The sequence below is a fragment of the Polyodon spathula genome, chromosome 12, assembly GCF_017654505.1.
Source record: "Polyodon spathula isolate WHYD16114869_AA chromosome 12, ASM1765450v1, whole genome shotgun sequence".
Taxonomy (NCBI): Eukaryota; Metazoa; Chordata; class Actinopteri; order Acipenseriformes; family Polyodontidae; genus Polyodon; species Polyodon spathula.
The window spans coordinates 1350414-1375259 of record NC_054545.1 but is presented as its reverse complement, the minus strand read 5'-3'; the positions used below and the strand labels follow the sequence as shown (position 1 = coordinate 1375259).

Below are 24846 nucleotides of genomic sequence, written 5' to 3'. Positions count from 1 at the left end.
CTGCTTTGTTGCGTTCGCCTCTCCAGAGACCTTTGCACCGGTCATTCTGCTCATGCTCAGTAACGCTCGCTCATGCTAGGTAACGCTCGCTCAAAACGCCGCTTCCAATTTACAGTCTCAGTGCTCAACTTTTTTTTTTCCTTCTTTTTTTAATTCAAAGAGGCTTGCATCCTCAAAGGCCATGGCTGCCTTGAAGACTGTAATAAATATCCCATCCAGGAGGACTTAGGTAGCATTTTCATTTATTTTGTTCTTCAGCTATGGAGGGACTGCTCTGGGTCATTAATCTTTTTTTATTATTATTACTACCTTTATACAGCACAGGTAGGCTGTGGATTTTGTACAAAATAGCCCCACCAGTAGTGGTGCAAATATTTATCTTTATATATGCTTTTATTTTATTTTCAGGCTTATTTAAAATTTAAAGGCACTTGGTTCATGGCAGATGGTGGCTCACATTCCTGTGGTGGATGTAGGACTGGTAGCAGGGAAGTGTTAATGATGTAAAACAGACACCCCCTGTTCCACAACACACAAGCAAATTTCAATAAGACCAGTAAAATAATGTGTGCCCAGTTTTGGGGTACAATGGACTGCCAATCATGCAGGAGTGGCAGAAGACATTATCTTTTTTCTTTTTTTTTTTTTTGCGAAGCTATGCTGACAGTGAAAGGCAATGGTTTTTGGGGTTGTCAGTGGCGAGTCATTGTAGGTTGCATGGGGGTACAAATAAAGAAGGAACAGAATGCTACACAAAATCTTGGAGTATTAGATATTGTCGGCTAGGCTCCGACAGCCACAGATGTGCGAGCGGAATGCATTCATTCTTGACAATGCCTTGGCATAGGGGAGTAATTGATAACACTTTCTGTACCCTGTTTTTTTTTTATCAGCAATCCATTTCATTTCTTGGCAACAAGTGAGTTTGACACGATGGAACAAAACGAAACAAAACAGCCATGTCTTTGTGCTTTACTAGAATTTCCAATCTTTATCAGTCTCTCTCCTTGATATAAAAACAATTCACATTTGCCCAGCCATTATTTCAGAAACAACCAAAATGTCACATAAACAGCTCTCCATTCTGCCCTTGGGAGCATCTTATGCATATATTTTATTAAAAATGTTTTTATTCTTCCTTTCTGTTTGATTGTTTGATTGTTTGTTTGTTTGTTTGTTTTTGCTCCCTCAGGTACCCTAGGTGCTTTTCTGTTCCCCTCAGCAGTTCAGCGGATGAATCTTTGGTAATTTTATTATGAAGGTCCAAGTACAAAGACTCCTTCATCATGCCAGTGCCTGATGAATCTTTCTGTAGCCTCTGCCTGTGAAAGGTCACCTTCGATGGCTATACAAAGCCAGGAGCAGGGCGACTGGTAGCTGCCATATATGCGATCCACCAGAAGAGCAGGCAGATATCCCAGCGACGTCTGAGGAAAAGATATAGATTGTTCTATCAATCCATTATTCATGATTATCATTCACTTAATCATAGCGGCAGGAGAGATTTACACCTAGGCTGTCAACAAATATTGGCCACAACAGGTAGAAGGCATCTGCTGAAACACTCGTCTGCTTGATTTTTCATCTAAGCTTTAGCTCCAGGGTTAATGATTGTATGTTATAGTTATGGATGGCTAACATGTGCTTAACCTTGAGGATGATTGACATGATACACTACAGGCACTATGGGAGCTCTGGTTCTTTTATTAGAAGGAAAATACAAATCAGCTACCGGGACTGCGTGGAAACCGATCTGAAATCGCTCCCTTTTTCGTTTCCATCAGCAGCAGACCTATATCAACACAGATTGAACTGGGACTCCGACAGCACTCAGTACAAGATTTTCATCATCTCAACTATCCTGAGTCCTTGAGCTCCTGTCCCACAGACTCCCAGGGTGTAATTTTGTATTGATCTGCATCACTTACTCGGCTCATCTGCTTTCATACACTCCCCTTCCATGACAGACACATCGTCTATGGCAATGTCTCCTTCTATACCAGGACCTCGAATGCCTTCAAAGATTATCTGCAAGAATGTACATTATTGGTCAGACACATTTCTTTATTGATGTGTAAAATGAAGAGAGGTGTTGGGTGGGGGGAGGAGTATCAACATGTAGGATAACACATTGTAATTTAACAGCTGAGTTTCTGATGATGCAATGTCATTCTTCTCTTCAGCGCACTCTTCTAATGCAGTGTTCAATACCAGCCTGATCCTTGGTTAACAGACCGGAGACTGGGCGCAAACCAGCAACCCTGGTTACCCAAGCGAGTGTCTTAACCACAATGCAAAAGAGCCAGGCTCATTTGCCTTCTCATCTCACCTCATACAGGGGACAGGGCAGAATCCATACCGGCAGTGCATCACACAACACTACGTGTTAAACTTGGCTTTCTACCAACCTTTTACTCCAACAGGATCCACGTGGATTCAGCAATGCAGCCTCCATATGGGGAATTCACAATGTGTGGGTATTGTACTATGAAAGCACCATGAAAGTCTTTTTGAGAAAGTATGCACCTGGTCTCTGATAACAAGGTCTTTGATTCTCCAGTACCAACGCTGCTCTTTAGCCACACTCTTGTTGCTCGTACATCCCACTGGGAGCTCGCTCAGGACAGAAATGTGTTTCCCATCAGGGGAGTCACATGAGATTAGCTATTCCTGGAGCGGGCAGTGTGCCTGTAACCCCATTTGTTTTATCTGTCACCTTAGTGACTGGTGACTGTTCAGTAATTTACGACTTGGAACAGAAAGACAATTTCCTAATCTTTCCTGGCTTCTTTTCGGCTTCTTGAAGTTTGAATCCCTTGTAATTATAGGACTCAGAATGGAACAGCCAACATTTCATGGATGGATTGAATGGCAAAAGCCCTTTGTACACGTGTCCTCTTTTATTAAGATAGTTACGGTGATTGGGATGTGTGAGTCACATTGGATTTTATTCCAGCGATATTAAACTTTTTCCAAAGGGAAAAAAAGGAAAACTATTCTCTTTGCTCAGCATGTTTATCATAAAATGTAAATTATGGTTGTAAATCCTGGCTCAGCATTATCTTCATTAATTACAGTTTTATTCACAACTGTTCTGGCTAGTACATTTTTTCTAAGTTATACTAAAGTACGTACAGGTACACCTAAAACTGTGCATTACTAATATACTGAGCTTGTAACAATGTGGGACCACCGTGTAATTCTACTAGGCAAGTCTGATCAATAACCTAACAGGGGATACTAAAAGAAACTGAAGAAATTCAATGACCAATGTTTCCACTAGAATCCCTTTTCAATGCTGGTAGACACTGAAAAAGATTAGTACTGTAACGTCTGTCATTGAATTGCTCACGTTTTTTCTTTTTCTATTTCTAAATGTAGTCTCATGGGTTGTTTAAGAGTTACAGATGACAGTTATAGTTAGAGATTAGTGCACAGGCTGCTCATAGCTTCCTGTCCAGTTTGTTCTGTTCCTGACACTGCAGGGAGACTGGCACTTGCCTGAAAGGAGGTGTTGGGGTGGATATTCGCAGTGGCCAGTCTCCAGTGCTCGCCTTGGTTCCCACTCAGCGACCACACAGGGCTGTCTACTGTTGTCTGGCCTTTCAGACGTAGATATGCATTCAAAGTACCTTCAAGGAGAAAAAGAACAGAAATCCAGAGTCTTAGTTGTGATATTCTGTATATTCTGTTCTTAAGACATCAATCCTACTGTATCTCCACCCATGGGATCTACTATACAGTGACAAGGATAAAGAGGGCACAGCTAGAATTACTCCCCCTTCATTGAACCAGCTCTCATGTTAAAAATCTAAGACAATAACAACCACATTCTTTATTTACCTACATGTTTCTTTCCTTCAAAATAATATTTGGGTTGGTTAGTTTCAATTAATTAGAAATATTTTGGACAAACAAATACACATTTGTAAAAGAATTCTAACTTGGCGGATCGTTCCCTTTGGAATGTGGGAATCCAATTATCCAAACATCCAGTCACTGTGGGACCATTAGTCCTTGAAAAAAAAAAAGCAAAGCTCACAACTACAGGGAAATAAGACAGATGTTTCTGCATTTTGCTCTGTATAAATTTCTGTTCAGCGATGCTTTTCTGTCGAGTTCAAAACCAGTACTCCTGTATCCTCATCATACTTTGCCTCTGTCTATCCCTGATAACTTATTGGGCACTGGCTGAGATTCTAAATGGCTCAGAATGGGAAACTTGTTTTCTTCATCTTTATTTTGTTTTGTTTTTTTGCACAGGAAAGTGTGGAGTAGCGAGCCATTGCTTCAAGATGGATTAAACCAAGCACCCCGTCTGTTTTTACAAAGACCCAGAACAGAATGTCTGGGGAGCGGTGATTGTGCACCAGGGTTAGATTGAGGGCTTCTATTCAGGCAGGATCAAGTGGCTTTGAGAGGCAGACAATTACAACAATAAGCTTGTAACATAGGCCACAGGGTCAATGTGATCACTCAGGCGCTGCTGTCTGTCCAGCACTATTATGTAAGTGTGCATAATGGGTGCGGTCTGCAAGTTCAGCTAGGAGCGGGTGGGAGACAGTCCTGTCGGCAGCAGCTTTGAAGCACAGTTAATTCATTAAACACTGGAATCCAATATTTCAATTTGACAGCTGCTATTATTTATTTTTTATTTTTTTAACCAGAATTAAAGGGTAAAACAAGAATTTTTTTATACCAGAAAAGTGTCTTAATGTCAATGGTAATCATCTGTGTTCACGAAAAACAGAATTCAAAACAGCAATAAATACAGCACAAGATTAATAGGAATATAAATAGTTTTGTTGTGGACCTATTGCAAGGATGTCATTGATATCACACACATCACAAAAACCTGTTTATTAAGATCGTCTGTCTCTACCAAACACAAGCCGACAGGTAGCACGTCGTCTGCAGGAAGTCACCTCTACAATGACACAGCATGTTCTTCATGCACACACACACACACACACACACACACACACACACACACACACACACACACACACAGCAGCTTACATGAGTGCTGTGTGTTTTCAATTCTCAGGCTCAATCAGACAGCACACAGTACACAAGTGTCTAAGGGACATGTGTAGCATGCATGCCCTGTGTTCCAGAATTGTATCTTGCGCATGGATGGTTGCTTGAGGGAAATAGAGTCCAAGGGAGGAGTGACTGGCCACGCTGATTCTTGCTTAACTTCCCTGTGCCACTCGTCATTGCATAAGCCCAGCAGAACTGTGCAGTTTCAGAAAGCTCATACTGCTGGCTGTGCACGTTTAGGCACTCGTGTGTGAAAATGTTAGACCCCTTTGTGCTTTAATTAGGCATCTCATGCATGTTACCCTTCATGGCTATGTGCTCCTTTACTCTTACTATTTTAAAATAACTGCATGCTATTTCATCAATTAAATTAGACAATCACTCATTTGCCTATTTTTTCAATTTTCCAAGGTTTTCAGTTCCAGTGGTTTGATTTCATAAGCACAACATATCCAAACTACACAAGCAATGGGGTGTTGTGCACACACTGCTGCACATTGCCTATCTTCTCTGCATTCACTGCGTGTGTAATTGGATCGTGTTAAGTTTCCTGTCTATGTTTCTATTTTATAATGCCTAATGCTGTTTTTTTTGCAAAGTTTTGGCAGGGCAACTTTTCAACTCCATAGAGTTCACACAAACTGTTCTAAAATTTCTACAAAATGCAAGAAAGAAAATCATGACAGAAGGGGATATAATCAAGACAAAAATATTTCTCTGGTTCTTCTGCTAGTTCACTAGGCATGGATAAACTGACAGTATGTATCAATCAGGGAGAGCCAGAGCACAACAGAATACATCTAGTCTGTTATATGTATTGGCAACCGCATGCTATATAAGCTGTTATTTATGTATTATGAGTGATAAGCCACGCAATTACTCTTAAAGGAGTGGCGGCTGTGTTTTCAGAATGCATCCATGCTCTAGCTCCAGTTAGCACTGGCACCAATACCACTAGCACTTTTTATGAATATATTATCCACCAGATTCTAACTTCAAATTTGAAGACTGTCATGTCAGTCAAATATAAATCAATCAATAAATAACAATATCCAGCTAGAAGCAATGCCCTCAGACTATAGAGAGCATTACATGGAAACATTAAACGAAACAGAGTCTGCACAGACTAGCAATGAAACTCAACCTTCAATCTTTTGGTGCAAAAAAAAAAAAAAGTGCATTCTTTGGGTTGAAGTTTACATTGCGTGTCTTTTAACTACTCTTAATTACAATGTAAAGACATATATCACTGTGTAGTAACAATGCAACAGCATGTTTAATTACTACATTAACAGTTTTAAGCAGCTGCTCACTCGATTGCAGTGCAAACAGAAACACTCAATGGCAAGGTGTCAGTTTTAGGCTCCTTGTGTCTGTCACACTGTACATGAGGAAGACGATAGCTGAATTGATTTTGCACCGGCCTTCTTCAAACTAATATCATGCAGTCCTCCCATCCTATGAACGCTCCAGTGTACAATCAGCTAGAACCTGATAAACTCTGGATTGCACACAAATATTCAACTAATGTGCATGCACTCTTTTTTTTTTAATGTATTGAGGGCCTTTTTAACAAACTTCTTGAATGGGCGAGACTCTTTACAGCTGCTGTGTGTGTGTGACTGTGTGCTTGTGGATGCTTGCGCAGGGCCTCTCGTTCAGTGAAATCTATTGTGCAGGATAACTACCCGAGCTAGCATGACACCTCTGTATCAGTCTAGGTCTCCTGCCAGCACTCGAGTGCAGCTAGCAGTGCAGATGGGGATAGAGTCATTCAGCTCTTAACAGCGTTTAGCCACTGCTGGCAGGATGTACTTCCTTACATGTCATGTGCCCACCGCTCATGCCAATTAGAGCAAGCTCTAGTGCAGGAGCAGTGAATCTTCCTCTCAGTTCAAGACCAGAGGAAAAAAGCATCTCCAACTAAACTGCCTTTGATGGTGCCAAAGTTGCACATGGGCTGTCTCAGCAGTGTTAATCACAGGACGCTTTGATGTTCACGTCTCGGCTGCACCCCGTAAATGTCACCTCGCAGAGAGCAATCTTCAATTCCCCATGAGCTGTCAGATGCACAGGGCAGCCTCCTGTGAGACTTGGAATACGCCAGCCCCCAAAGTAATGAACAAGGCTGCAGATAAATGAACAGCACAGAGGGGATAAGAAAAATTCACTGGCCAAAAAATTACAGAACAACCTTAAAGGGATATGCCTTCCACGCCTTCCTTATGTTTCCTTTCACGTCTGTTTATTATCCTAGAATTAGTTTTCTCCATCATTCTCTCTATTATTGTTTTGGCTCACTAAATATTCTAGGAAATATATACGTTACTTCACGCAGTACCTGTAATTTCTATCACTTCTTATTTCCCAACTCAAAGATCTGCTAGATGCAGATATTGAGGTGACCAACATTACAGCAGTCGTTTCTAACACCACCCCTGAAATTCAGAAATTCAGCTGACTAGCCATTTTATTTGATTATCAATCAACACACATGCAGTTACATTCAGCCAAACCACAGCATCATATTCACACCTCAAGTTCTTTCATCCTTCCACATACCTATGTGCTTTCCGTACATGTGGTAGTAGAAGCTGAAGCAGTAGGCTGAGTTAATGGCTCCGTAGGGGTTTTTGGGGGCGATGTTGAAGGTAGGGGACACCAGTCGTGCCTTTTCACCCTCCAGTCTGGGCCGGGAAGTCTCTATGTACATGTAGAAGCCTGCAACAGAACAGGACCGAAGTTCATGTGAATGTAATGGGCATGAGATGAGTGCGCTTCTGTGACTATGGCACAGCAAGCTATCGAGGATTAATGACAAGTATCCTCTTTTTTTCCAGTCTATTTTCATTTATAAATGAATTCACCTATCTTCAATATTTAATGATAATTAACAGCCCTCTATTCTGCCTACATGAGATTTCTGTTTCTGCAGGGTTTTAAAACGATCACTCTTCACAGCGGAAAGTCATTAGGCAGCTCCCTGTGTAAGTGCGAGTTGGAGAGATGTGCTTCTACCAGTCCACAATCCTAACTGGGGCTGACAGAGTCCCAGTTTGACCTCCAGGACTGATTTAAAATTGCTTTCAGGTTGGCCGCAGAGTAAGATGGAAATGCGGCACCAGCTTCTGATAAGGTTGACTTTTTTGCATGGGCCAGGCTGCAATTATCGCTGCTCGTATTTTATATACAGAGTGTATAGGGTAATGTCTTTTCTGTTTTGATAAAACCCACAATGTTTGGCCCTCAGTTCAGTGTCCTGTATGTCACTCTTGACATGTCTGTAGATTTACTAGTCTAGCTGATCTCCAGTCATAATTACCCCCTTCATGCCTTTACTTTCAATAAGGTTCAGGGCTAGAACAGCACCCACAGTACTTTATGCATTGGTTAGCACCATCTTATAACTGTGGCTTGTAAGTGTTGGTAACTGAGCATTAAGATCAATAAATATAGTATATTTCTGAGTGCTTTGTTTCATACACATATTGCTTGTCATCATGGGGTTAACAGTATATTTAACAGATTGGTAATCAATGTGTGCAAAAATTGGTTAAACAATACTCAAACGCACAATGTGTGAGAGAAAAACCCAGCTCAGCAACAGTGACTTTTGAATAAATAAATGGAAGTCCCATCATTTTCCTCTGAGTTTAATAAAGCTGCGGCCAGGAAAGGTAGGAGAGTGATAAATTGCAGCAGCCCCCGGTAATGATATCTTTCCTTCTTATCTGCAGGAAGCCGAGAGGCTTGAACACTTTGAGGATGATTGCCAGTACAACAGGACCCCTTTCGTTGGAACCAGTGTAATGGTTCTTCACAGTGGCGGGCCTGCGCTCTGTCCTTGTGTGTTTATGTGTTGTGAATTCTAATCCCTACTCAAGCTGGAAAGTCATCATTAAGATGCAGATGAACGCCAATAATGCTGCTGTGTAAGTGAAGGGATTATTATCATGGGCACTTCAGTTAGTAGGTGCTTCCAGGTGCACAGTGTTTTTCACTGGGTCATGACACTCCTTTTTCAAACAGTAATACAAACATGTGAGTAACAGCCACCATTCCTAGGCCAACACAAGTGATATCAAATGTGGAACAGGAAAAGAGCAAAGATAGTGAAGCCGTCTAACTACACTGCTGCTGATCGGACATTGTTTTCCCTGAATCTACCCACCCAAAGACAGCCACTACTCTACATGCTCTACACAAAGACAGCTACTACACTACATGCTCTACACAAAGACAGCTACTACACTACATGCTCTAGACAAAGACAGCTACTACACTACATGCTCTACACAAAGACAGCTACTACACTACATGCTCTAGACAAAGACAGCTACTACACTACATGCTCTAGACAAAGACAGCTACTACACTACATGCTCTAGACAAAGACAGCTACTATACTACATGCTCTACACAAAGACAGCTACTACACTACATGCTCTAGACAAAGACAGCTACTACACTACATGCTCTAGACAAAGACAGCCACTACACTACATGCTCTACACAAAGACAGCTACTACACTACATGCTCTACACAAAGCCCTTTGATTTGCGAGGCTGTTAAGAGTTGGTTCCTGCTGATTTGTGCTGTCAGGGTCTGAGGATGTGCTGTCGCACTGATCCTTTGCCTTTGGGCAAACTCATCCATCCAGCCTCTTTGGAACGGCGCTTCAAACTCACAGAGTCCTCCTCATGGTAAAAGAGTGAGGTTTCATTTCCCACACCAGCTCAGGTCCCTAGGCTCTTTGGATATACAGAATGTATTTTTACTAACTGGGTCCACTGTGTTCAGATATGCTCTCTGTGGTACAGTGGGTGGTTTCATTGCAAAACATTAAACTTTAAAATGACTTGGAGTGATTCTGAAGTTGATTCTGAAGGGGCTTTTGACTATTCTGAGGACTGGTTCGTGGAATTTTTCTGAAGCAGTCATTCTGCAGTTCATAAATACAGTGAAACTTTTTTTCCTTGCATGGTCAATCAGAGCTATTGCAGGGTCAGTTTCAATGAACACTATCTCCTGAGGAGAACTGTCAGGAAGATTCATGAACAGAACGAAAGCGGAGTGGAATTCATCGTGATTGAGGTCCAGCATCGTTCACTAAAAGAGCAATAATGACACTCGACTCAACTGAAGTACAATACAACCAGCAAGGCGATTCAGGGAGATAGCCATCCCTTTATCTGGTGAGCTATTGTCATAGAAATAGATTCTAACTCTCCTCCCTTTAGAGAGACCACTGAGTGATTAAGAAAATAATTTTGTGCACTTTACACTTGGTTAAAAGATTATTCCTTTTTATTTCTTCTTCATATCACTGGAACCTAACTGCAGAGCAAACAAATCAATAACTTAATAAACCGGGCCCTGGGTGCTACAGGGCATGCTTCTGCAGCTCAGAAGTGAGCTCAGTGCTGTATAAATCTCAATCCTCTCCATGAAGGTGCAGATTTTAGAGACTGAGAACCAAAAATTGTGCAAGCCTGGTGAATAATAAACTAAGTGGAAACAACCATAGAGGATTATAGAAACAAGTAAGAAATGACGTGTGATTAACATGTAGATTATATAAAACATCAGTTTATATTATACAACGAGAAGACAACACAGACTCTACAACTTGGGCAAGGCATTGAAACCTTTGTGTTTTTAAAGCAGTACCAAGGACATGTTAAACGATGTCTAGGTGAGGCTGTGTTCTGACGAGAGCTTTTGCCATAATCCCTGAAACAGAATGTAATTTTTCAATTATTTAGAAGAGCTCCTTCAGGGATGTTTTCTTTTTGACGGTTGAAATTGCAAACTGCAGAAACCTTTGTGTCAGTATTAAATTACACTGCAGTGTATCTAAATAATGCAAGATGATATCCTACTCCTGTGGAATGATTGAGTTTTACTCCACCATACAGCTTGGCTCCCACTCCAATTTATTTAGCAAAAAAAACAAAAAAAAACTTCAGAGAGCATGTGCAGGTCAGTCGTCTGAATGTTTGAAGAACAGTCCGCAGTTCAAAAGATGCCCTTGAGCAGAATCATTTGATGTCAGGCACTAGGGCTGCTGGATCCTGTTTAACATTACCTTATATTTAATTACTGTAATGAAGCCCAATTTGCTGTATTAAACCCCAAGTCTCTGGTGTGCCATGCAGTGGCCTGAAACCAAGTTCCAAGCCCAGCTTCGTGTTCCCTCAGCTTTCAGGGACAGCACAGACACTTGGCAAGTCTCTCCCTGTACTCACCCTGTTTGGACCCACTTCTGTCGGTGGTGGGTCCTGTGTTAGGCGTATACTTTGTGTCTCTGGTTGAAGCACTTTGACGAGTCCAATCAAAATTATCTGACTTTTCCTGCGTGAACATGCAGATGGGGTCCTCTTCAAATCCACAGTGAAAGTTCCCTGTTAACAAAATAGCGATTCTTAGAAATGCTAAGGATAACCTCAGTGAAGTCACATTGTATTTAAGGAAACTCTTTGTGGCTCTGCTAATAGTATTAAAGGGAATTGAAGCCCATCAGGGCAGGTACACGCTGAGTTATCAAAGTCTTTTAAGCACTGTAAGTAGTTACTACAGAAGTTAGCAAGAACCTCCTGCTATTATAATCAAAAAGTGAGACCTTACAATTGCGGTGATATTTCTTCTGCATATTAGATACAATCTAATTGCCTCTAGGTGTAAATGTGAATTAAGACACTAACTAGCTAGTGGTCTGCCAAACCTGGAAGCAGAATCATACGGAATCTGCCAGCATTCAGTCCATAGGTGCCAACTAAGTGGCTCAGTCTCAGCCTAAAGGGAGCACCATTTATTATATTGTTAATTGCTGCTTATTTTTAATATAATTCATTATTATAATGTTAATTGTTATTATATTCATACTATTGCCCCCAGCCCTGCCTAGCTCTTAACACCACGCTTGCAGATCACATTCTCAATATCTCATTGGACATTTCACAGCCGCTGTAAAGCAACACGTCTTTCATTTGCACAAACATTGACTCAAATTGACATGAAAAAAAAAAAATTCAAATGTCAACTGTGGTTTCTAGCTTGGATCAGTTGTTGTTTTGTCAGAAGATCCAAACCCTATTTTTTTTTTTCTGTTTGTTGTAAAGATATACCAGCCGGCTGGTGATAGTTCTGTTTTTTCAAAGCCTTTCTTGTTGTTGCTCAGCAAGTTCAAGGGTTTAAATGGGTTCAGCACTGCTGCCATGTAAGTCAATTAGATCCCTTAACAAGCTCAGATGGAACTGAATCTCAGAGGCTCCGTCTATCTCCAGTAGAAAGATGTAGTAATTTGCAGTTACCATGATGATAGAAACACCTATTTGTTGCCTGTAGGCAAGATATATATATTTTTCTGCTGGGCATGTCACAGATAGGGATTTGACATTAATTCCCAGGCAAAAGGCAAAGCATTTATCACCTGCGTGTACCATGGCTGTAAAAATGATATGAGCTCCAGGAACAGGAGGAACACACAAGCGCTTTTGTTTACCATTGATCACGTGCAATGGAAGCTCATGCTTTTGCATTTGGAAGAATTCATGATTTTAAAACAAAACAGATAGGCAATGTTGTGTGTTGTCTTTAATGCTATAGAAGGTAGTTGCGATCCTCTAGAGCCACATTTTGCAAAGGATATAAGAAGCACAGAATACAAAGGAATGCAATGGATACTTACTTAAGTGGGGATTCATTGGAGCTGTAAAATAAAAGGAAAAAGGTTAGTTTGTGAAGAGTCTGCATTGGATTTCCTACAGGCACTCACTGGGCAGGAGCAATGACTGTGGTGGGTCAGACGGGTTGGTATTTGTGTATTTAGTTCGGCTGGAGCTTTAGCCGGGGCTCTCCCTCTGTCTCGCTGACAGCCACCCTGGAGGGGGTGAGGCGGGTGTGGGCCAGCCTCATTGGGGTAACAAGCTTCCCCTGACCCCCAGAGAGGAGGCTGGAGGGATAAAAACAGGGAGGAGTCCTTGAACTAGGGTTTAAGTAGCAAGCTGATTGAAAGATAGGATGCGGAGGAGCCCTGTGCTCCTGCCCCGTGAACCATCTCATGGTTACGATGATGTAAGATTATTTTATAATAATTGTAAACTGCACAGTGAAGGGTTTATAGAAAAACCTATAAGAGTGGAGGATGTCTGTATAAGTTTCTGTCTTCTCTTCTTCTTGTGTGTCGGGAGTGAGTGCACTTTTGACAGTGTCTGTTCTGAGCTTACTGTCAGGGGCACGAGATAAGCAGAGACAGAACTCCATTTCACAGAACCACAACACCAGCTAAAACGTATCATGCAAGGACAAAAACAACTGCAGTCATGCCGTCCTGCCTTCCATTCTCACAGTACATTATCTGCTTAATAATAACATATTTCTGAGTGCTACACATGTAGCAATTAATTAACCTACTTCACAACCATATACGGACATTGTTTGTACTTCAAATGCTGCGCATGTCTTGTGCTTGAGGGATGAAACTCACTTATGTATAAAGGATGACGCAACCCAGTGTCTGGTGCGCAGGAGTCCATCCTACTGAGACCGGAGCTCGCTGCTCTGTTTGTATTCTATTACTACAATAAACTAGACTTTATTTTTACTACCTTTCAAGTTACTGGTGTGTGCTTTTCAACGATCACACCCATTAGAAGGAAGTAGAGACTGGCAATGGCACTGCATTCAAACACTTGAGACTCAGGAGCAACATTATGGCACAAAGGGTGGAATACAGGGCATCTTTGTCTTGAAGTGTAATCTGAGAGTGCTATGAGGTAGTGCACTCACAACAGACTGGCTGATAACTACTTCAAAGGGAACTGGAACTCAATCACAGGTAAAATCAATGCAGAAATCCTTACAGCCTGTGTTTGGCATTATGGAACACTCTTGTTTTGTGGGTGATGGGTGAGTTCCTGACCTCTTTTGCTGGATGCTAATTCTGACACAACTGAGTGACACAGGGGTGCTCCAGAAGGGTAAGGACACGTGCCAGAGGTATTCAGTGCATCCTAAAAAATCTGACAGCGTAATCTAATAAATCACTCATTTAATGACTTCCGAATGGCTCTTCACTTAAGTCTCTTAATGTAAGTGCTCATGTTTACACAGAGAAGCACAGCAGGTACCGCTGCCTAATGTGATGAGCAATTTAAAGAAAAGTGATTTAATTCACATGTAACTGCTGCATTAATATGCCTCTGATAAAACAATTGTGCAAATATCTCTGCATAGGAAGTGGAAGATTTTTGGCATAGATAGATCTGCCTGTTTAAAAGGAATGGAATCGTGTTTATTCATTAGAGGTCAATGCAGTTTAATGACAGACAGGATGAGAACACATCGCCTCTTCTTTTCGAAGTTGATTTTGGTGCTTTGTTAATCTTTTGCATTATTTGGTCCAGTACATGTAGTCATCTTAAACTGATATACTGTATTAAAGTTTTTGGAGATCAGAAAGCTTGTGTTGAAAAGTGACATTTTCAGAACCACAATTTACATTAAAAAGGTGGCAGGTGTCAACTACCACATGGCCCTTTTATTCTTTTAGACATGGCCAATAGAAAGGGGGAAAAATATAAGCATTTAGCAAAGGTGTGCCCAAACACAAAACCACACCGAATGGGGTACCATTATTTGATAATCATCATGGAAGTGATTATTTATTTATTGTGTTTGCTCTGCAGTTCTCTTCACTTAGCTACTGTGGAAATCACATTTTTGAAGCACTACACCTACAACCAAATATATTTCTATATTTAATATTTCTATTAAATTGAATTACATTACTCTATGTGAGCTGCATTTTCAAAACACGAATGAAAGTTAGAATCAAGGTGTAATATAAACGATGGACTATAGAAAGTAATAAAATCATTAACAAAGGTAAATAAGAAACAAGAAGAGTTATTTGGCATTCACTCATGTATTATACTCAGGGCAGCTTCTACTCCACACCACTGTTCATGAAACCAAAAAAATAAAAACCCCTGCTGAAGCTGCAATACGAGCAGCTGTTTGGTATCTGGTAAAGCACATAGCATTAGCACAAACTGTAATTAAAATGCATTCGCTGCTCTCATTATTTATATGTTTACAACTACAGCAATTTAGAGGGAATGTGCCAGGAACTCAGCAGCCGCATGTGCAATTGAAATCCTGCTTTTCTGGATCACATGCTTGGTTCCCAAACGGGTCTGCCGTGATCAAAAGCCCTTTTGTGTTTTCCGTTTGTTTAAAAGGCTGTGACAGAAATAGAATTATTCTTGGTGGTAAATCTCCCTCCTGACCTGTGAGGGCGCTAAGTAACGGGAACAGAGTACCCTGGACTGGTTGGCCTGGCAATTCATTCCCAGGGTTAAAAGGAAGTCGGTTATCCATAAAGGGGATGGGGCTTCGGTGCACTAGCTCATCGACCCGGAAGGGAAACGATGTGGCAGCTGTGGATTGGAGGAGCAGCTTCAATCGTTTACCAAGGGGTCATGCATGACGGTACAAATAGGGGATGAAGCGACGCAATCTGTTCCTTTGTTTATGGTTAAGAAACGACCCGGAAGGACCAGTGTTGTGTTTATCGTCCTGTGAGTGTTTTGTTTGTTTGTCACTAATTGTTGCTGTTTGTTATTATTAGTAGACAGCTAACACGTTCCGGAGCTGTCTCCAGAGGCCAGCGCTAACCCGGAACAGCACTGCACCTGTATCAAGATAAACTGCATTTACACCACGAGCACTGGAGCACTCACCCAGGACTGGGGACCGCGTTTGGATGTGTGTGTGTGCTTTGAATGTGTTTTATTATTTGGGACTGCAAACCCTGTATTTACAACAGTGCAATACACATTGCTGTGAATTGCCTGGGATGTATTGTTTGGTCACCAGACCTGGACTACAACACTACAACACTACATCACTTTCTGATTGGATTATCACTGTCTGTTTCTTCATTGCACAACGGATCACTCCTACACCTGTACCCTGCAAACCAGTTTACCACTGAGGCCTCTATGAAAATGAGACTTGTGATCTCAGGCCAGTTCCACCTCACAATACCTCTGGGCTATTTTATTCCCCAATTACTCCCAATAAATTGTCTGTAGACACTGTGCATACTGTGTGCTGCAAAGCATACTTAAAAGGTCAGTGTAAAGACACGTTAGAAACGCAGGCATTGTAGCTATCATCTCAGTTCTTGCACTGTTGCTAAACAAGGTGGACTACAGCCACCATACATTAACACAGAAACTGCAGCTGCTTTTAAAGGGTCAGATAATGTTACAGCCCCCCCAACGGAAAAAGAAGGAAAAAAGATCTGTCTGTAGTTATATTAAATAAACCAAACAGTATGAGCCGAGTGCTGATTGAGCAGGTATCCTCTTTACAGTCTAGTTTGCTGGAGGTCATCCCTTCTTGTCACTGAAGTGAAAGAAGCCTGACATACTGATGGATTCAACCTTGCAATTACAGCGTGGCGGAGGACTGTGCTTAAGGTTGACACATGCTCAAATGTTGGATAGCTCTGTACAATTTCTCATTTCAGCTCCTGTAGCATACCGTGACAGAGAGACATTTAATTTAGTTTCATAATTGCTGTGATTCCAGCAGAGCTACACATATTTAATCAAAATAAAATCTAATATTCCCCTAACCGAATCCCACTATCCATCAGTCTGGTCAAATCTAATTAGTGGGAATGATAAATAACGGACTAATAGAATGGGGTAGTGGTTTGGGTATATATACACCGGATTCCTTCAAATTTAAGATGCACTTTTTAAACCAATTTCTTCTTCTCAAAAATGGCCTGCATCTTAAACTTGAGCACAGTATAGTGATTTGACAACAAATTGCTATTAAAGCAAACCTTCCTTCGGCCTAATTATAATAATGAAGCTGTAAAAGAACCCATCTGAATAAACACAGTGATAGCAATGGCAGTTAGAAATCTTTACACATCATACATGGTATTTTTGTTTCCCAATGATCATTTTAATAAATGTTCAATAGGCAACAATGTCTATGTCTGTTAGAAACAATCCAGGTTACAAACTGAATAATGTTCCACTAGCCTTGTCTGTTAGTAACACAATAAAATGATCAGTCATTAGGTAGTTTTCATAAGGTAACTGATGAGTTGGAGATCATCGAGGAATGAAAAGACAGGTGTGTGCCAAGGAGGGGTTTTATTGTCTATATTGAATCCTCCAGTGCTTTTTTTTCACATTTAGTAATGCTTGCTTTCTGGGTTAACCCTTGTGACAACTATTACTTCTTAGCCCTGCATTACAACTCTGAATACAGCCTCCTCCAACTCTAACCCTAACCATAACCTTAACCCTTTCTGATAGAATTGTGTTCTTACATATATTAGCCAAAAAGATTTCTATGTTAAGTACATTGTAACTCCTCATAATAACATTGCAGTGATGTGTCAGTGCACATGAATTCACCAAGCAGCTACTTTGCAAATACACAGCAATTCGAGACATTAAGTGTTACCCAGCATTCCACCATGTCTCTGGTTTTTCCAGCACTCTGACTGACTAGCTAGATGTAATGCCACTGAAAGATTTTAGGGATATTTTCTAAGAACATCAAGGTAAAAAACAAAAAGAAGCTTTATCCTGAATGGAGAGGTTTCCATCCTCAGTGCTTATAACTGGTGTTGAAATGATTTTTCTAGTCCTGAAGATTTTTTTTTTTAAATGGCCACAAATTATTAACAAATTCATTTGTTGCCATTATTTAAAAGTGCAACTTAATTTCCTGTAACTTAAATTGCTTTTGATGCTTTTTGATGCCTGTCACATTTGGTTGTAGCGCTGCCCCCCCTGTTTTAAGAGCTTGGTGTAAGAGCCGCCCCCCATGGTACTGACCGCTGTATTTGATCATTCGGATTGTGGAGTCCCCCTCTCCAAATTTGGTGATGGGGGTCAGGCGCACCTCGTACGCCTCTGGCTTGATCAGTTCAGACAGGTTGTAGGTGATCAGCTCCCCCTTCTGGATCATCCCATTCACTGGGATCTCCTGCTCCCACCAGCGCTGCTGACCAGCCTAGGAACAAGGAAAACCTTTTAAAATAAATCCTTACTGTACGAGCAATCTGAGAGAGACGGCACTGGCACAGTCTGCCATCTTTTACAACACAATGCAATACAATTCAATATAATACAATACAATACAATACAATACAATTCAACCTCATTATTATGCAGCATAAAAATACACTTAATCACAAAATCATAATACAAAATCATAAAACAAAATCTTGGAAGTACAGTGTACAGGCTTTTATGTTTAACATATTTACTACCACAGTGATAAACAATGAGAAAGAAAACAAACACTGAAAACAATGCAATCAAAACCTGAGTGAGGTATGAGTTTATATATTTATATTTGTGTATTTTAAATAACAGTGGGTTATTTGTCTGCCACAGGGAAGTCGGTTGTGTGTGCGAGGCACTCGCTTATTACTCTCCACATCAATCATTAAAGTCTGCAACGTTGTAATTTTCTCTTGTATCACATGGAAGCTTAGCCATCCCTGTCACACATCTCTGTTTTTTTCTGCATGAATTAAGTTCTTCTCTTACATCACTGATCACCATTTGGTTTTTTGAGGTAATTTTGGGAGTGCAACAGAAACCCTTTTCAAATTTGAGTTCAGCTCCTGTGTGTTCTCCGTATACGCTGGGTTACAGCCGCTCTATAGGGAATACGCTATGGTGTTTTTGCTAGAGTAACAGTAGCATGCAGAGCATGCTTTGTATTCAGTGAATTGCACCTGCTATAACGCTGTCAATACTGTACAGGGCAGGCTTGAGCAGCCGCGATGACGCTGATTCAACGGGAGGAGTTTGCAAGATGTCTAAATGAGTTTGGAGGGGTATGTAGTGCTCCTGTAATGATCACTGCTTCTAATTCCTTGAGGGAGATTGCAGCAAAGTGTGTTCTACAGCATGAGCAGTATGTAGAGGCATCACTTACAAGCCTGCTCCACATGGAATAGCAGTACTGTATCAGCCCTCTGTCAAAGCCTGTCACATCTGCCGTCTCCCTCTCTGTGACTGGGAACTGGCTTCCTACAGGGAGGGTCAACTGACAAGGTACTGAATACACAGCGAGGGTGCCATTTACATAACAAACTGACCAGGCATGTACTGCACATATATAAATAACTACTGGAATACACAGCGGAAAATACACTACTGTGTACAAACAGGCCTTGGACTACGGAACGCTTTTGGTTAATTAGTTCTAAAATTATCCACCCAAAATTGGTTATAATGCTAGAATCACCCCTCTAACTAGATAACTAAACTGTGATATTCAGTATAGGAGTGAAAGATCTAATTTGGGTGCTATGACTGTAGGTGTCAGGGTTTCAACAAAACAGGCAGCTCAACAAAAACACAATTCACGATTTTCATATAAAATATCCAGCACATCACTTAGTGCAAACAAATGTTACTTGATCTTTGCTATGTGGTAGTCATTTAATAGATTATCTTTATCCAATACATAACCTTTCCCCAGCTCTATACTGGCCACACACACTTGTTAGCATGATTACAAAAAAAAAACATGCACACACACACACACTATCAAATGGCTGACAAAATGCTGAGTCATTTTCAGCAAGGTCCGTTGATTACTTTGGGAGAACTACTTTGAGTTAATAGGTGAACTTGTGTAACAGACATGTCTTCAGAAATACGAACACGGAGAGAAGTCAATCTATCTTCACAGGCAGCCTTTCCTCTGCTAAATGAAATGCTTTCACAGATAAATAGGTTAGGGGCTGTTTGTGAGGACTGTCTAAGTGTCAGAAGTGTTCGAATAACTAATTAAAAGACAGCACCACCAATCCTGCCTTGAAACTCTCCTTGGAAATCAAAGGTGTGTAATCTGGTTCAGCCAAGCGTCTTATTGTGTAGTTCTTTAACTGATAGTTGTGTCTACTTGAACTTATGGCGTGGAAGAACAGTGTTTAAAGGGACAACGCTGGAGTCAAGGAATCTTGTTTCTCGCTGGGAAAGCAGTGCATTAAAATACCCGGAAGATGTCAGAGCTATCAATGTCTGTTAGCTTATCAACCTCTTCCCCTTGTGTGGCTTTTGTTCAAATACAGTACAATATATACACAAAACTCTGGTAAAGGTATTACTGTTTGATGTGCGGGGTCATGCAATCAGGATAGTACAGGTTGACATCCTGGCTGTGCCAAGTTGGCAGGGCAATAAATTAGGTTATAGAGTTGTTAGAAAAATGTAATTGATAAAAGCAGTAATAGTCTGAGAGGATCTTTATTTCTATTAAACAGGGTCAGAAGGCTATTTTCTATAGTTAAGTTCTGATTTCTAGTCTACTCCCTGTATTGCACCGTAAATGATGTTCAGTCACTTCGCTGGAAGCTAACCATTTCCAGATGGTAATAAACATTCTGAATAGAGCAGGAAACCAGCACCTCACCTGGGACAAATGAAAGTTGATTGGTTAAACCAAGTGAGAAAATAGAGCTAGCCTCATGTCAGAAAGCATGCGGTGTTCAGATTTTTCACATCAGGATCTTCCTGGAGTCAATAATGAGATGTCCATCTCCGGATTCAACTGCTGTTTATAATGCCTGCAACTATGATCACTTCATGCATAATAATTGGTGTGTGAAGCAGAAATCCTGAGGCATAGCATTCTGCTACTTTCCTTGTTAAGCAGCCTTAAAACAAATGAAAAACAAAAATTGCTCGGTGTACAGCCACCTCAACAGAGCAAGGTGAAGGCAGACACTGCACCATCCATTATGCATTCTATTTTGACCATTCTCTTGGGAAATGACACTGCTTCCTGTTAAAAGGTCATTAAATACCATTCTGGCCCAGCTTGGGACAGTATACTACGAGTTCAGATAATACCAGAGGTTTTCATTCATTCTCAAGGGCACTTGAGGTTTAGTAGATTGTCTAGAAGATCATGGTTACTCAGAAATGAACCAAACACACAATATACTATATGGGTCTGTCCCCAAAGCATGGAGAATACACTGAACACACAATATACTATATGGGTCTGTCCCCAAAGCATGGAGAATACACTGAACACACAATATACTATATGGGTCTGTCCCCAAAGCATGGAGAATACACTGAACACACAATATACTATATGGGTCTGTCCCCAAAGCATGGAGAATACACTGAACACACAATATACTATATGGGTCTGTCCCCAAAGCATGGAGAATACACTGAACACACAATATACTATATGGGTCTGTCCCCAAAGCATGGAGAATACACTGAACACACAATATACTATATGGGTCTGTCCCCAAAGCATGGAGAATACACTGAACACACAATATACTATATGGGTCTGTCCCCAAAGCCGAACCCCATAAGCAGGAAGCTACCCAATGTGGGGATAGTCTGGATTTGGAAGCGAAGACCTAAAATTTGAGAATGGTGTGCTTTTTTTATGGATTTGTAAGTTGACATGCAACACTCAAGAGAGATGATCAATAATGGCTGTTGTCCTACTGCATGACAGCTGTCCTACTGCTACAGACAGACTCATTATAATGGCAATAGCAGGATGGTACCCAGACTGCTGGCAATAGGGAGTAGAGAATGAGAAACTGGAAAAGGGAACACGCACGTTCTTATCTCCTGGTCCCTCCTTTAGTATCTGACCTTATTGGTTGATGCAGGCATCCAATGAACAACAAGATAATGACCCCACATAGCAGTGCTGTCCTTTAGCCAGACAAGTCCTGTGGTCCTAAAGCCCTCCATTAATCCAACGCTAAACGAAAAGCATCCCTCTTTCCAATCAATATCGTGAACTCTTACTTAGAAGACTAATGCCTTCTGATTGTAAGATTTGTGCATTACTGTACATTTACCTACCTGATGAGATTGTAACTCCTGTCTGCCATTCTTAACAAAGTCACAGCATTATATTAACTTTCTGCTAACTGCAATCCAGCCATGGCTGAGTTACAATTAGGTATAATTGGAAGTAACAAGCGAGAGATGACTTTTCGTTAAACAGTCCCCGGGCTCAAACGCAAACACAGAGATCAAATCAATACTGATTCTGAGCAAAGCTGCACCGGAGCTAGAGAAGGAGCTGTGAAGCTGCTCAATTACAACCTGGACTGCTTTCTGGGAGATTAACCCTCTATAAGCCATTGAGAGCGAGGGGAGCACAGGGCAGGTTTTCACTGTGCAAACTTGTAGAACAATAGCTGAGTAGTCAGCGCACTCACCTTCAAAATGAACCAGACTGCTGTGGGACACTGTTATTACAGAGATCCAGGATACATAGAGGCTGTGTGGGACACTGTTATTACAGAGATCCAGGATACATAGAGGCTGTGTGGAACACTGTTATTACAGAGATCCAGGATACATAGAGGCTGTGTGGGACACTGTTATTACAGAGATCCAGGATACATAGAGGCTGTGTGGAGACACTGTTATTACAGAGATCCAGGATACATAGAGGCTGTGTGGGACACTGTTATTACAGAGATCCAGGATACATAGAGGCTGTGTGGGACACTGTTATTACAGAGATCCAGGATACATAGAGGCTGTGTGCTCGTTCTGCGCTTGACATGTCTGTGCTGCGGAAGTTAATATGAGAGGACTGAAACTTGTGATGAAAACTCCCTAGGGTATCAGTACAGTATGCATGTGTCCTCTGTGTGACCCTTCTTTAGTTGAATATGTAATAGTATCTAGTAGCCTTCCTGGTGGCGTAAGCAACCCTTGAAGCACTGCCCGCATTTCCTTTGAGTCTAGTTGGGAGAAACTTGGCTGAAATATAAAGCTCTGACCCACAGCTTATTGTAATTATTTATTTGTAACTTAAATTCACAAGAGCAGCATTTTCCCTTAAGGACGTGAATCATCATTACCAGAAATCAGTACCATTTATTTTGACTTTTTTTCTTTCTGTTCGATGTCAAATGGCTGAATCACTGTTGAAAACTGATGCAGACTGACATTTAATAATATGCGCATTTATAACAAGCAGGCTGTGCGCAGCTGTGCAGGATCGCTGGATGGTGCTTTTAAACACTACATAACAGTCTACGTAAAGGTAAGCCTCATCTATCACACCAATGATCTAAAAAACAGAAGCATGATAAAGTACGTCAACATGACCTACAACTCCAGCAGCTGGACTAGAGTATCATAGCAAATGCTAAACAAAACACACCCTGGAATCCGCTGCACGCAGAGCATAATGCATTCATCTGCAAAAAATGAGGCATTCGTTAAATGATTTAGAAACCAGTGGGCCATTAGAATAATACATTTCGAGGGATGAAACCTTGGCTTTAATGAATGAGGACATGAGGACCCAGATCAAGTAAAGAAATGAACACATAAATAGATAAACATTCGACATGAGCAAGACTGCATTTCCAAAACAGCAGCCTTTGCAAATCTAAGAAATCTAACACACTGACATGTGTTTAAAATGATAATAAACAAATAAATAAATCCACAAATATGACTGCGATGATGCTTGTGAAGTGCTGTAATTGCTTTCTTGTCAGCACAGTTAAAGGCAGAACAGTAAGCAATTGAAACAGCATGGCATGTTTAACAGAGGACAAATGGAGAGATGCGTCAAAAGAAAATAAGAGCATGTCAGCTCCCATTGAAAATAAGAGCAAGCCAGCTCCCACTGAAAATAAGAGCATGCCAGCTCCCATTGAAAATAAGAGCAAGTCAGTTCCCATTGAAAATAAAAGCAAGCCAGCTCCCATTGAAAATAAAAGCAAGCCAGCTCCCATTGAAAATAAAAGCAAGCCAGCTCCCATTGAAAATAAGGGCATGCCAGCTCCCATTGAAAATAAGAGCATGCCAGCTCCCATTGAAAATAAAAGCATGGCAGCTCCCATTGAAAATAAGAGCATGGCAGCTCCCATTGAAAATAAGAGCATGCCAGCTCCCACTGAAAATAAGAGTATGCCAGCTCCCATTGAAAATAAGAGCATGCCAGCTCCCATTGAAAATAAGAGCATGCCAGCTCCCATTGAAAATAAGAGCATGGCAGCTCCCATTGAAAATAAGAGCATGGCAGCTCCCATTGAAAATAAGAGCATGCCAGCTCCCACTGAAAATAAGAGCATGCCAGCTCCCATTGAAAATAAGAGCATGCCAGCTCCCATTGAAAATAAGAGCAAGCCAGCTCCCATTGAAAATAAGAGCAAGCCAGCTCCCACTGAAAATAAGAGCATGCCAGCTCCCACTGAAAATAAGAGCAAGCCAGCTCCCACTGAAAATAAGAGCATGCCAGCTCCCACTGAAAATAAGAGCAAGCCAGCTCCCATTGAAAATAAGAGCAAGCCAGCTCCCATTGAAAATAAAAGCATGCCAGCTCCCATTGAAAATAAGAGCAAGCCAGCTCCCATTGAAAATAAGAGCAAGCCAGCTCCCATTGAAAATAAGAGCAAGCCAGCTCCCATTGAAAATAAGAGCATGCCAGCTCCCATTGAAAATAAGAGCAAGCCAGCTCCCATTGAAAATAAGAGCATGCCAGCTCCCATTGAAAATAAGAGCATGCCAGCTCCCATTGAAAATAAGAGCATGCCAGCTCCCATTGAAAATAAGAGCATGCCAGCTCCCATTGAAAATAAGAGCATGCCAGCTCCCATTGAAAATAAGAGCATGCCAGCTCCCATTGAAAATAAGAGCATGGCAGCTCCCATTGAAAATAAGAGCATGCCATCTCCCATTGAAAATAAGAGCATGGCAGCTCCCATTGAAAATAAGAGCAAGCCA

At 41.1% G+C, this 24846-nt stretch overlaps 1 protein-coding gene across 1 annotated transcript in view; it reads right to left on the bottom strand.

The window, feature by feature from the left end:
- Positions 1-1157: 1157 nt before the first annotated feature.
- LOC121325027 (MAM domain-containing glycosylphosphatidylinositol anchor protein 2-like) overlaps positions 1158-24846 on the bottom strand; it is a 166748-nt gene continuing 143059 nt past the window's right edge. Inside the window, exons 11-17 of the mRNA XM_041267324.1 lie at positions 17920-18097; positions 12735-12755; positions 11293-11448; positions 7606-7764; positions 3502-3632; positions 1929-2028; positions 1158-1427 (exon numbers count right to left, since the gene is read on the bottom strand). Coding sequence (XP_041123258.1) covers positions 1333-1427; positions 1929-2028; positions 3502-3632; positions 7606-7764; positions 11293-11448; positions 12735-12755; positions 17920-18097 — 840 coding nt within the window. The 3' untranslated portion in view covers positions 1158-1332. The remainder of the gene's footprint in view (positions 1428-1928; positions 2029-3501; positions 3633-7605; positions 7765-11292; positions 11449-12734; positions 12756-17919; positions 18098-24846) is intronic.